Source organism: Miniopterus natalensis, chromosome 12 (assembly GCF_054644295.1).
Source record: "Miniopterus natalensis isolate mMinNat1 chromosome 12, mMinNat1.hap1, whole genome shotgun sequence".
Classification (NCBI taxonomy): domain Eukaryota; kingdom Metazoa; phylum Chordata; class Mammalia; order Chiroptera; family Miniopteridae; genus Miniopterus; species Miniopterus natalensis.
Window position 1 is genome coordinate 62687700 of NC_142092.1, and position 14967 is coordinate 62702666.

The following is a 14967-nucleotide window of genomic DNA, read 5'->3' on the forward strand; positions in this document are numbered from 1 at the left end:
AGAACTGGTGGAGGTGGCCCCAAACCCCAGAGCCTCGCTTGTTCTTGGGCTTCAGGTCAGAAGCCAGCTGGCAAGAGGGAGATGAAGACACGCTCCTCACACCAGGCCTTCCTCACTCCACGCGGCACCTTTCCTGCTCCACCGATACCTGTTTGCTGCCTGACCAGGAATGCCAGGCCCTGCCTTTTATTCAGGCTCACCCTTCCCCCGCAATCTCTACCCTTCCGAGGTTAACTTCACTTGTCCACCAGTGACAGCAGCTGGCCAACATCTGTCTCTTCTTATTAGAAGTGCCTATTTCAGTGTCCCCTTTCCTCCATGGACACGACAGATGGCTGGAGGGCAGTGGCTGAATTATTCATCCCAATCTCAACCCATGGCTCAAAGTGATGCTTTGGACGAAAGAAGTCCACAGTAAGATTACACTGCTTTTGAATCCAAATATCAGAACCATTTCTTAACAGACAGGAGACGAAGAGCTTTAGGGAAGTTGTTTAATCAAAGTCAAATCTTAATTAAGTGAAGTAAGACCAAGAGACTCTTAAAAGTCTCTCTCTGCTTAGACTTCTACGATTAAAAGAATATGTCTTTAAAAAATAATAAACATAAAAGCAAAAAAATGCCTCAGTTGTTCTGTTTGGATCTCTTGGTTGCTATTAACTTCATAGGCAGCAAGAAGCATTTCTTTAAAACATTTCTCAGTTGCTATCAGAAGGAAAATGACATTGCTGGCTCAACTGTCTCATCCTTGACAAGCACCTGCCATACAGATGCTATTATTCCTATTTTATAGGCAAGGAATTAGACAGGGACAAAGATAGCTGGCTTGCCCAGAGTGAAGAGCTAGTACGCGGTGAACCCTACACCTGAGAACTAGGTTGATCTGATCCTAAATCTCATTTTTTTCCTTTAAAACTTCCATCAGTCAAAGTTTTCAAGGCCAGCTATGGTGCCTGGCATTTAATCTGCATTGAAAGAGTGAATGGATGCAGGCGGAAGGAATAACAGAGGACTGGGAGGAGAGTCCTTTGCTAGGATCCTGAAAAATGCGATAGATTTAAAGTCCCTCCCGGGCCAAGACTCCCTGACAAGTTTGAGGCAGTTATAGGGTCCAGCTCAGGGGTCTCCTTTTTGGTCCACTGCTTTGAACTCCCCTGGAGGGATGTTTGGGTGCCCTACACCAACAGGACAGGCTGTAACAGACCGTGGACTTCCTGTTCTGTCTCCTTAGATGACTTGCACATGTGCTCTTGAAAAAATTTTGAGAAACCACCAGGAGAAAGCAGATCCCTTGGGTATTTGAGAAAACTGCTTGGAATCTTCTCCATTTCCCTGTGTTCCCTTCGCCCCTCCTCTGTACTCCTCCACGGGCAGATGCTGTCCCGTGTCACCAGTGAGCAGAGCCACATGTTCTCCTGGAGGTACATGTGGGGAAGGGGCAACCCTTCGAAGTGTCCTCAGCACTGAGTGTGAGTCCAAGATTTCCCTCTGCCCTTTGCAAATAATATCACCTCAAGAGCATCGGAGAATTGCTTATCCATGCAAGATTTCTCAGTGAGGCCTTTTCAATTAATACCAGCACTGTGGGGCAAGAAAAGTAAGCAGAAGGAGCTCCATAGGTGCAGTGGCTCATCCCCCTGAGACTCAGTTTCTTCCTGATGAGTTTCTCAGTTTCTCCCAGTTTCATAAGGTGCTTCCAACCCCTAATACGGGGCTGGCCTACAGGAGGCTCCATCGACGTCCCTCCCACAAGTGAATACCTGCTAGCCCTCCGCTTAAAGCTCCGAGAGGCTCCCGCCACACTCAGGATAAAGTCTCAGTTTCAGGCACCTGAAGGATGTCCCATATCCCTTTCTAGCTCATGTCTCTTGACTTTTCCCTCATTTTGTATTGGCCTTTTTGAATGTTTGTTTGTCTGTCCCTCTTCCTCCATCTCTCTGTTTTTTCTGTGTCTCTCTCTCTCTTTCTGTCTCTCTCCCTCTCTCCTCTCTCTCTCCCCACCCGACCTTGACTTTGCTCTTCCATCCACACTCCTCCCCTGTCCCCCAGCTTATCCCTCTAGTCGCGGCTCAGCAACCACTCCCACAGGAAATATCTCCCCACCCTCCTGTAGGCTCCCCTGTCCCCGCACCTCCTACACTGACTGCATCATGAGTGCTTCTGGAAAGATTCCTACCCTTGTAACCCAGTGGGTATCTGCTCCCTTCCTCTGGACACAGGATGAAGACACAGACCAATGGCCCTGCTTTCCTGGCTCAGAGCTGGCGGCCATCAAGGAGCCCACACACCTTGCCCTTTTCTTACTGACATTTCTAGGCTCCCCGTGTAGAGCACATGGCTTGTGACAAATCTGTAAACCAAGCGAAGTCTCCTCTTCCCTCTACAATTGTCCCATGTGTGCGTTTCTTATCTTTTCTCCCAGAACCCAGAAACCATCAGGAAGAAGTCCCGAATCTACAAAATCTCTTTTACACTCAGGGGTTGACAACACCTAACACTTCCTATGTTCCTCCCATATTTTCATGCACACATTTTAAATGCCTTTCTGAAGAGGGCAACCCTTGACCTTAAAGAATGAGCACCTATAGGTGGAGATTAGGCGGCATGGCAGAAACGGGGGGAAGCGCTGGGGGAGTGGAGAGAGGGCCTCCAGTCTTGGTGCTCCCCTAGCTCCCGCTCCACACGAAGGGAAGCAAGGGCGCCTGCTCTCCGGGCTTAGTGTCCTGTGTCAGTCGCTGAAGCTGGCGTGAGCTGCCTGGTCCTGCACGTGAGCCCACACGCACAGTGGCCTGCATCCTGCTTCTGCCCCCGTGAGGGTGAGCCTCACAGCTCGTCCCTCGGTTCTCAGTGCCTCACTGTCCTAATCTGTCACCTGAGAACAGCAATTTCTATTTCTATAGCTGTTTTAGGAGGATTCAGAAAAATGGATGCACAGCCTAGAGGAACTTGGTAAATGACATTTTTATAATTTTTCCAGGACCTTCTGAAAGTGGGCAAAGGGCTTTTCCACCCCTACATGCTGGCTCTCTCCCCTGCTGGCTGGGTAAGCTGATAGCAGTATGGTTCCTTCCTCGGGGTAACTCCCTCTGAATCTCATACTCCTGGGTCTTGGCTGGGATTTCTGGATGGATACACCCCTCTAATGAAGCAGTGAGCTCCATGAGGGCAGCAGACAGGCCAGAACTTCTCTGCAATCTCTCAAAACGCCTGGCCCAGTCTTGGGTTATTGCAGCAAACATTTGCTAACACAACTGTGTTGAACTCAACCCAGTGCTGACTGAGTTTCTGTCCTGGGTGGGTCGCTGTGGCCAGCTCTGGGGCGAGGGTGTGGAGGGGAGCCTAACATGAAGGAGAGGGAATTAACCTTGGCACCACCCACTAAGTGGAAAACACACACCCAGGGCTAAGTGCTTTTTTCTGATTTGCTCCCTTAGTCTCCCCCAGGTAGGTGCTATCATTTCCTCTTTCTGGGGGAGGAAACAGGTTCATTTGCTTCAGGTTCACAAGTAAGAAGAGAAGCGAGCAGAGCAAAGCCACATCTGCACGGCTTCCACTCCACCCCATCAGAGCCCATGCTCTCTACCTGCTCACTGGTCTCAGTGCAGGATTCAAATCTGTGTCTGTGTGATCAAATGAATTAATACAAATGGCTATAACACAAGGCAAATCATGATTTGCATTGTAACAGAGGCATCACGTATTACAGACATGCCAAGAAACAGGAAAAGCAACCCAAAGTGAAGCGTCAAAGGACCGACGTGATATACCGACTAAGGGGCTGATGTAAGACAAAGTCATAGACGAGATTGCAAAGGAAGCGGGGATGCCTAGGTAGGTCCCCAAGGCAGGCACCTCCTGTTCAGTCACCCTGGGCTGAACACCTCCTGGCGGGAGTGAAGTCACAAGGCCCTGTGTCCTACTGCGGATAGGTCTCATTCTTAGAAAGGGTTGCTTTACGTTGGCCCTGAAAACACTCTCCTGGAAAGGCTTGTCTAAGTTTTAGCCTTAAAGGATTAACCAAGAAAACTGGTTGGTTGACCGAAGGTCCCTAATTCCTGGGAGAACACTGCACCTTCCTGATAGTCTCAGTGTTTGCAGTTCTTCCTTAGGCCACGGCAGGAGGAGGGAGGTGCCCGCTGGGAGAAGAGGAAATGGGCTCTGGTACAAATGCTGGGGGTGGGGGCAGGATGAGGAATATCTACATCGCATTCCGTCCGGCAGATTTGTGAAACATGGACACAGTAAGAACAGGACAAGATCTCTGCAAAAGCGCTTTTAAACCAATCCACTTCCGAGGTTCCCGGGAGAGAGAGAACTCGATTCCTTGGGTTCGTTTCCATTTTCGTTCTGTCTCAAGGACTTTTTGAATTCCAGCTGGGCCAGGAAGGTGCACGGCCAAAATATCCAAAGAATGTCTCCTATTATAGGATGTTCAGCCCAATTTGCACAACCAGGGAGTTTGGATACTGGTGATAACACTTGGATATGAGACTAAATGTTCAGGGTGGAGTAATTTAGTCCCAACCACATTTGGGATCTTGCTTGAGGAGAGTGGACGAGAGAGATCAGAAACTTAGAAGTGGAGGGCTTCTACGAAATAGAAAATGAAGCTTTAATCCACTTTCTAGACCCATAGCGCAATGAGTGTTGCTCTGTAGCAGTCAGGGTGAGAACCTGCCAACTTATCCCGACAGAGTTACTCCCTCCGTAGATCTCTCATGCCCACGTCTTGCACACGGACAAGGTCAGAGGTTGGGTCTTTCGCCTTTTTGGGTTTCTTTCCTCTAGCACATAACTCAGACACTTGCATTTATCACTTTTACAGCATCAGGGAAAGGCAGGGTGGAAAAAACTGGTTTGTAAAGAGAAAATGGGAACAACTGTAGTCATTTCATCACTGCCCAAGTTCATGAATGCCTCGTGAGCAGGAGGGGACCAGGAAACTGGGCCACCTGGACAGGGGGTGGAAGCGTCTGAACTCAAAGCTGTGGGCAGTGACTGTGAGCCTGCCAGAGGAAAATTCAAGCATCTCATGGGGTCTGCACAGTGACAACACTAACGATTCTTTCTGCTTGTTTCCCAGGGATACTATCCAGGAATCCAGTTACGTCCAATGCTGAAACATGACCACATAGTCCTAAACTTCTGCTGTTACCTTCCATGAGATATTCCTAATCCTAGATTCTCCACTTATAGGTTATGTGACCTTGGGGAAGCCACTCCCCCTCTCGGTTTCTCCAAGGTAGGTAACAATCCTTAGCTTGAGGAATGGCAAGGGGACAGGCTGTGAGATGTACAAGAGAGTTCAGTATGGCGGCTGGGGACCTGGATAACCACCGGTCCCCTCCCCTGCTCTCCTGTACCTGCTTTGGTTCCCACTATCTGGAACCGGGCTCTTTACATGGCCTGTTCCTGTAGGAAAGTTTATGTGTGTCTGTGTCTGTGTGTGTGCGTGTGCGTGTGCATGTGTGTGCACAAGGGAGGAGTAGGAGAGTTTAATTGTGGAGGGGGAAGGTGCATCTACGTACCTCCCAGCTCCTTCTCTCAAGCCATCGCCTTCTCTGCTGGAGTCCCTGACAGGGTGAAAATGAGTCACCAGCCTCCTCTGGTCACTGCACAAGGCAATGAGGGTCGTGGTTCTCCCTCGCCCTCCTCTGCTCTGCTGTCAGATGGGAGCTAGTTTCCACTCCATGAACAGTCTTCCTCAGAATTACACAGGCCGCGTGTCTGGGTGTTTGTGTGTGTGTACATGTGTGTGCGTCATGGGGCACAGTGTGTGAAGGATGTCTAGGCACTTGCTTTCCGAGGGGGACTTCAGGAGACTGTTCTGCAGCCCTCCAGGCCGCCCCGCCTGGCCCTGCACCCAGCCCGCACACACACCCCTCCCCGACCCTGTATTCTCCAGTGAGTTGATCTCATTATGGCAAATTTAGTTACAGCTGAAGTCTCCTTGTAACAAAGATTATGTCCAAGCCCAGAGTAATGGAACCTAGTCGATTTCATTAAAATAAAATTGGTTGCAATGAATAATGCAAAAGGATGATTTTGTTTCCTCAGCTCCTCTTTGTAGTATTTATAATGATTTTTTTTTTAATTGGATTTTTGTTTAGGAAGAGATAATTGCCCATAATTCCTGACAGCCCCCTTCTTGCAAAAGTGGAATAATTGCCCTACGAAGTCTGTTTCAAATGCTAAGGCTGGAAAAGTCTTTCTCTCCTTTTCTCACATTAGTAGCAATAACCTTTGGGTGATTTTAAGCACAGCTGCTACCTCACTTCTTGCTCATTGAGGGTCTGAGTGTGTTAATAATTCCCTTGTTTGAATGATGTTTTTTAAAGGTTTCTAGGAACTGAATGCCAGCGTTGAACTTGGGATTCCTGGCTCTGCTGCCAGCCAGCCCTGCCAATCGTGAGCAGCAGGGCTCTCCATCGCAGCGACGTGGTTCATGAACAGTGTCTCTTAGTGCTGTCCATTTGTAGGTAGCAATGTGTGCACGTGTGTGTGTGAATCTATAGTCAATTAAACACACATTCCCTGAGCAGCTAGTCTTATCTAGATCTTATGCTTGAAGATGAGGGGACAGAAACGAACAAAACTCAAAGCAGTTATCAAAGAACCAGCAGCCTAATGGGGGAGTCAGACACACAAACAGGTTATTAGGGTTTGCGTAATTGGGTGTAGCCAGAGGCGGCACGGGGGAGGATGATCCCTAGACATCCATCCACCCATCCATCCATCCATCCATCCATCCATCCATCCATCCATCCATCCATCCACCCACCCACCCACCCACCCATCCATCCATCCATCCATCCATCCATCCATCCACCCACCCATCCATACATCCATCCATCCATCCATCCATCCACCCACCCATCCATACATCCATCCATCCATCCATCCATCCATCCATCCACCCACCCACCCACCCACCCACCCACCCATCCATCCATCCATCCATCCATCCATCCATCCACCCACCCATCCATCCATCCATCCATCCATCCACCCACCCATCCATACATCCATCCATCCACACACCCACCCATCCATCCATCCGGCAGGCGGGCACTGTCCAGCAGAAGCATTAGGGAGCGCTGTGCTTCCTTTCTCATTTCTCTCCACACACTCTCCTCAGGGCAGTCATAAACGAATGCAAATGAATAAATAATCTAATGGGTGTAAGCATAAGCAAAGAGACACCTGAAAAGTGATCAGATAAACACTATAAAATAAACATTACACATGAAGTGTACCCATCTTAACTTTTTGCTGGGCCCTAGAAGAAGGTTCCATCTCTCTCTCATCTAAGATCATGCCATCCCCCCGACCCTGAATCAGGGAAGCAGTGTGAGAAGGAAATGGCTAAGAATAATGACTCATCTCCAAGGCCAGGAGGCAGGCTGGCCCCAGAGATGGCCACGGGGCCAGGCGGTCAGGAGTCGTGTCTCTGGGAAATGGGAGTCTCAGAAGTAGCCAGGTGCTTGCTCAGCAGCATAATTGGAAAGGGGGCTCTGGGGACAGCACCACCATCCCTAGAATCACATAAGCTCTGGTGGCGCCAACACTCTTACTCCCTCAACTAAGCTGAAAGTCCTTTGGGGAAGAACCCTGGAAGGTAAATAGTGCGTTAGGGGACCAGGGAATGAGTCACAGCTTTTTAGAGTTGGGAAAGTCCTTGGAGATCATCAAGCTGAACCACTCTCTAATTCAAAGATGGGAAAAAATGGGGCCCAGAGAGGTGGGGAGACTGGTCTAAGGCCACACAGCAAACTCACAGGAGAATGTTCAAGAAGCACACGACCTGCTGCCCCCCACAAAATGTGGGACTCCCCCAAAAGAATGTGTTCTGCCCCATTGAATTCCACTGGTACGTCCAAAATGGAATTCTTTCCCCAAATATGCATTGTAACAGGGAGGGACAGAAGAGGACAGTCATTACCCCTACTGCCCTGAGGTTTCTTGTGCTTAGGTGCTCTGTGTCTAATCCCTGAGAAGTGGTACTCCTGAGGCCCTGGAATGACATTTGGCTAGAGACATGGTCAAGTGGCCACATCCAAGGACACTGCCTTTGAGGTGGGAAGCTCTGAGGAGCAGAGCAGAGATTCAGAATATCTGCAGGAAGCGCCACCCACAGCTGGGGTCTTACCTGGGATGCCGCCGGCTGGCCTATGATGACCCAACCTGGGCATTGCTGATCTTGATGGGAAACTGAAGCATTGGAGGCCCACTGGTCCAGGAACCCCTGGGGTGTGTAGACACCACAGTCCTTGATACTGGTTTTTTGTTCAAACTCCTCGCATACCCCATCACCGTCATGGAAATAGCACCGGCTGGGTTCATCTGCAGGAGACAGACATAGAAGGGAGAGAACAGATAGGTACTTGTCCCTTGGTCTCAGCTATGAGCAGCAGCTGGGGAACTGGACCAGCAGGATCATCAGCACTGCTAAGCCCATCATTGATAATCACAGTGGACTATCATTCAGCCTTAAAAAAAGGAGGAAATTCTGCCATATGTGACAGCACGAATGAACATGGAAGACATAATAAGTGAAATAAACCAGTCATGAAAGGACACATACTGTGTGATTCCATGTATATGATATACAAGGTGTCCTCAAAAAATGTATACACACTTTAACAGCTGATAGCTCAATTTTGAAAATGAAACGTATTTTAATAAACACTGTCTTTATAGTTAGTCAAAGTGTGTGTATACATTTTTTGGAACACACCCTGTATATATAAAGTAGTCAAATTTATAGAAGAAAGTAGAATGGTGGATGCCAGGGGTTGGGGGGAAGGGAAATGGAGAAATACTGTTCAGTGGGTATACAATTTCAGTGATGCGAGGTGATTAAGTTCTAGGGATCTGCTGAGCAACACTGTGCTTATATAGTTAATAATACTGTACTGTACACCTAACATTTTGTTGAGAGGGTAGATCTTACGTGTTTTTTACTACATATGCACACATGCAAGCTCGCAAACACTTCTACCTTCATTACCCCAAGTGAGCCCACACAACCTGGTGAGGAAGGTACTATTATTTTAATTATTATTTCAGTCTTTCAGATTAGGAAAACAAGATCTCACGTGTCATCAATACTCTGCCTGAGGTCACACAGTGTGTTAATGCAGGATCCTGGTTTCAAAGTCAGGCTTTCACTTTCCAAGTTCTGGGTACATTCTCTGATTCCACAGAACTCCGCAGTCGCAAACTGAGGTTTATTCAACTCCAGAGAGGATTTCAGTTTTGCAGTGAGAATGAATTTATATATAAGAGAGGCTGGCTCCAGTCCCAGCTCTGTAACTAAATGGCTCTGTTAGTTTAGACAAGACTCTTTTCCTCTCTGGGCCTGGTTATCATTATTATAGAGAAGGGGGTTAGACCACTGGGACCCTAGAAGCCCTTCCAGTCTCATGCTCTAGGTTTCAAGGGCTTGTTAGATACTGTAGGCATTTATATAAGATCAACCAAGCCCCATGTGACTCAAATTGCAGCAAATGTTTCTGCCTGGGACAATTTAACTGTACAGATGGCTGTGAGGGTTCTCACTAGCTACAAGGACAAAGATCGTGGAAGCACAGAGCCAGCAAGATGTCTTCTGAGTAGGTGGGACCTACGTATGCTTCTTGGAAATTCAACACAGAATAATACAAGGAGAAATCGTTCATGCAGCCATCCTAAAGAGATCACCTTGCCTATATTTCAATCACTCAAATGTCAGGTGTTCTGTGCTAGTTTCTCAGTGTTCCAGGCGAAGTTCAGTACCCCTTCCTGCATGGGTTCCTACTTTATAAAGATCCCCACCTTAGCAAGTATCACACAGAGCTCCCTCTGGCTACACGCTGGACCTCCTCCTAAAGACCGCGAGCCCTTCGCAATCTACTCCCCATCCAGTATCTCAGGTGACCATGCAATTTATCGTCCACAAAGTACACTTGGAGAGTGACAGAGACTCAATAAAAACTATGTCCAGGCAATAGGCAGGTACCGTGGGAAAAGCCGAATTTCCCAGGCAAATCAAAATAGATGGTTGCCATGAAGACACAGCTCGATCTAGGACATCCTTTACCTATCGACGCCAGAATTAGGGAGTGGAGCCCCATTTTAAACCAGGATTTGACTTCTGTCCCTTATGTTAGCTGTATAACTTTGCATAATTATCTCCCCTGCTCAGCTCTGATTTCCCGTCTGTAACACGGAAATAGTTGTCCCAGCCAGGGCCACCTTTCAGGACAGCCAGAGAACTCTCATAGAAAATGGGCATAAGTAAGCATTGCACATTCTAAAATAATGGGCCTCATCTTCTAAGGGGTGAATTTATTTCTAAGCGACTGAATGGAAGCAGCTTCGGAAGTCAGTACTCACTTGAGACACTTTCAAGAAGTCTTCCCTGAGACAGAAAGAGCCTGGGTCAAGCAGAAACAAGGCTTGGGTTTCTAGGACGCTGACTATCTGAAAAGGGAGCCGGTGAATTCAGGGTCTGTAGAATGTTGAGCCTCTTCCAAGCTCCCAAATCCTTTGTTTGTTTACATAGTGAAATACTATCAAAAGAGCCAGAATAAATCGATTCATTATAATTCAATTATTTAAGGATGCCTCGGAGCCAGCTGAGGACTCCAGTGGCCAGTAGCATGCCTGGCAGCTCATGCAGGGCAAGAATAACTCTCAGCACTTCTCCGGAGCTCCGGCAACCCTGTGAATGTGGCCAACTTACGAAGAATAAAACTCAGGCCCAATCCAAGGGTGACCAGCCATCAGTGTAGACTTCACTCATCAGAAATCCAACACGGGGAATTGCAAAGAGCATAGGTTCTGGCATCAGGCGAAGCCAGTTTCAGATCCTAACTCTGCTATATATAAGGACTGAAATAAAATAACCTCACTTCTCTGAACCTCACCCAAAAAGGAATGGAGATAATGATGCTTATCTGGTGTTGTTTGTACAGAAATTTCCTGAGATGGCGGGTACAACACCAGCCCCTCAACCATTTTATCCGATGGAACCCTGAGAGCCATGGCAGGTAAGGGGTCCCCAGATCTGGAAGCACAAAGCCTGGTCTTTGACACCTCACAGAGAGGTCTCCCCCTACATGTCACACCCACAGAATAATGAAGCAGCCTCCTACAGATAAGATCACAGGGTAACACCTTTCTCTTCTTCCAATAGGAAGACCAGCAGAGTGAGATTATAATAAGATCCTAGAACATCTATTCTGTAAGATGACTTAACTTATTCCCTCATCAAAGACCTCAGTGTCAGGAATTGGGGCTAGAGTTGAGTTCTCATGACAGCTAATTTCTTCCTGATTGTGTTTAAGACATTAATATATGTGTGTCTGGAGTCAGCAGAACCTGGGAATGGAGGAAAGAGGTAGGTATAGGTAGGTAAACAGGTACCTAAATAGGTAGATAGTTGATATATAGATAGATTGGTAGAGACAGAGTTTAAAGAGAAGATAGGAGATAGAGCTAAAGAGCAGAAAGAGAGAGGGGAGGGGAAAGATGCCTGGTTTCTGCCTCAAGATTTTGCTGACGAGGCTTCTCTGAGTCCCCTTTTGAATAACATCCTTGGACTCTGCTATCGGTTTCTCTTGCTGGAGTCCCAGGGGCCCTTCAGCCACACCGCCAGTCTTCATCTGGGGAGCTCCCTGTCCCTCGCCGCTCCAGCGCCGCGCTGAAGGGACATGGCAGGAATGGGACACAAACGTGTGGCCAGGAGAAACAAAGACAGCGACGGCGGAACAAAACCGGCCTTCCTGTTGTGATTACATCCGTTTACTTGGTGCTTCTTGACTGCTTAATGCCGGGAGCCGAGCACATTGTAGTGAGAAGAGCCTGGAGTCAAATGATCACCTTGCCACCTGCCTTCCATGCAGCGGCCGGGTAGCACTGCTAATAAAACATCCCATTGGGAGGGGTGCTGTGAAAACCTATTAGACTCTCAGTAAGGATCGGCTGAATGAATGAATGAATGAATGAATGAATGAATGAATGAATGAATGAATGAAAGAAACTGGGCACCTCTGATGCACATACTTTTTGTCCAAATATAGTTTGAAAGCTGAACTCTTCATTTTTCTTCATTTTTAATTTACACTGGGTGTTAGGGTGAAAGGGAAGTTGTTGAGACACCAGTTGCGACTGGCTCACAGTGGGACTGGACTGGGCAGTCTGGTTCCTCTGTCTCAGCCCATCCTCTCCTGACACAAGGGACTCCTCCATTCAGATGCAGTCCCCTTCGAGTGGTGACCCGTTTAGGATCTGCTCTATCCGACTAGGAGTCTTGATGTGAGTGCCGAGGCATTGCCAAGTCTGTCTTCCACGGCTGAGCTTTTATTTGAAAGAGGCTTACTTTTCCTTTCCTTTTGGAAGAAATGAGCTCAGGTCCAGGAGCCTGAGGCCAGGGGACTCTGCAAGTGGACAGGCACAGCCGCTGTCACTTCTCATTGCTTAGTCTTTGATTTCTGCGGGCCTGTGCCATGGAACTGAAACGCCACGCTTCTGCGTTCCCGAGGCATGTCCGAAGGACACTGAGATAGGCAGAGATCGCCACCCCTGTCTGAAAGCTCAGAAAGCCAAGTCTTAGGGGAATGAGACGCCTTTACCTTAAAGCATAAGCAAACGCTGGGGGTCAAGCTATTGTTAAGAGTTCTGATCCTTGAAGTCAGAAACCCTGGATTCACCCTCCTGATCTGCCCCTGGTAACAGGGTAACATTGGCATGTTAGTTCACCTGTCCGTGCCTCAGTTTCCCCACATATAAGCCAGAAACAAGATTTCCTTTTAGATTGCTTCAATAAAGTGCTGGGTAGAATCAATAAAATGCTGGGTAGGATCTCTCTGCGCCAAATTGCTGAGCCTTGTACATCTGTATTCCCAACCCTTAGCATGGTACCTGGAGTGAGGTGGGGCCTAATAAACGCCTGGGGAATATGTGAGTGGATTAATGACAAATGGATACTAACAAATGCCTTCTATTTAATTTGTATTATTACTAGATTATGCCCAGTCCAAACCATCCAGGCACTGGTGTATTTCTTCTTAATGTGATTACTGGCCATACCATGAGAATGCTACAGACCGGATTTCATCAAAACAGAGGCATCTTCTTCCAGCGGAATGACTACATATTTTGCCTGAAAGATATACTGACTTTACTATAAAATTTCTTCCAACTTTGGGATTGGTTGCAGTTGTTCTAAAACAAACCCCCAAGATGTTTGGTTGTCTCTCAAACATCTCCATGATGCCCAGCTGGGATGAAGAAACAGTAATTCATTTGCAATATTTCAGCAATAAACGGGCAGCAAGGAAGAGGTACCAAACCTTCCTGGAGGTTTTAGGAGTGAGGGACATTACCATCCCCAGCTGAGACAGGCTCTGACACCCAGAGGAGAACTGGAGGAGGCTATCAATCCATTTAACCAACAGATACTGAGTATCTGCTCTGTGACTATGTTGGTCCTGGGGCTCCACTGGTGGATCAGACAGGACTCCTCTTCTGCAGGGGGAATGGGGAAGGCTTCCCGAGAAGATGCTTTGGGGGCAGCAACTTGGAGGATCAAAAGAATTCGCACATGTTCAGAGAAGAGTATGAATGCATCTTGATCCATATGTGTGCGTAAGAGTAACCTGGCAAGGTTATGGTTAAGGGAGTTCAGTGGATCCTGGAGCTGATAAATTAAAAAGCTGATCTGAAGCCAGACCGAGCAAGGATTGCAGTGTCATGTTAAGGAGTTTGAATATTATCTGTCAGAAACGGGGAGACCTTGAAGATACTTCTGATCAGGAAAGTCCTGTTTACCTGTCAGGTTCACACTTTTAGAGACAGTGAGGCGTTGGCCTGACTTTATTTAGCAGATGTGCCATCTACTATTTATTTGACTTTGGGCAAATCACTTAGACTTTCTAAACCTTGGTTTCCTCCTCTGAGTAACGGTTGAAGGATGGACTGTTTAGCATGATGCTCAGATCATTTAATAATAGCAGGCGATCAATAAATGGCCTATGATGATGATCTTGGAGCTGAAGGCAATGATTTCATTTTACATAAAGAAAGTGAGGTTGCAGTGACTTACTGAAGCCTTCAGAGAAAATTTCCAGTAGCAACAAAACTGGACTGATGGTTCTTGACTCACAATGCAATGTTCTCTGTACAGCATGATGCTATCTCGTAAGACTGGGTTTTCAGTATACAATTCTGGCAACAAAGTATTTTTTTTACCTTTTACAGAGTTTCCATATTGCTTTGGAGAAGCTCTGATTTCCCTTTTCACAACAGCCACTAGTGTGGACTAAATATTTTAACTAGTCTGAGAAGCTATTGGGGTTACTGAGTCTCCAGTCCATTGAGAAAAAACAACTATCTGCAGATGGGGAAATGAGAGTTTTAATAGGACATGGATTTGGTTTAGGACTCAAGGAGGAAGCAAAGAATTTGAACGCACACTTAGACAGGTATCTTCCAGAGGATGGATAGATTTACCTGTCTTTCTAAACTTCCTGTTTATGAAGATGGGACCGCTTCTGAGATTAGCATCTGTTTCTATTTCCAGCTGCGGGAACAGTGACTGATTGGCATTAGGAGATTCTCTTTTAGTCCAATGATTACCTTTTTTTTTCCTATTCTTTTTTTTAAACACCAGGAATAAAAAGTATTTTTTGAGTTCAGCTGTTTGTTTAGGGATGGGTCCAACCACAACAAGCTTCATGCCATGTAACAATTCATCCAAACAACAACAAAAAAGACCAAAATATGCACAATCTTTGTGTCCAAATAATAGCTTCTTGGAACAGGGGAAATTGGAGCACTTAACCCCCGAAGGTTTTCAAAAGGAAAGCTTGGGGTGTGGGAGGTGGCTCTCCTGGCATATGTTTCCTCTGGAGCAGAGATATCGGAACTTTACATGACCTGTCTTTCAAGAGCTTCATGAGAAGCCCACACTGTTGACCTCAT

General features: G+C 47.1%; 1 protein-coding gene across 1 annotated transcript in view; it reads right to left on the reverse strand.

The window, feature by feature from the left end:
* PAPPA (pappalysin 1) overlaps positions 1 to 14967 on the reverse strand; it is a 212916-nt gene that overhangs the window by 75548 nt on the left and 122401 nt on the right. Inside the window, 1 exon segment of the mRNA XM_087822859.1 lies at positions 8150 to 8343. Coding sequence (XP_087678985.1) covers positions 8150 to 8343 — 194 coding nt within the window.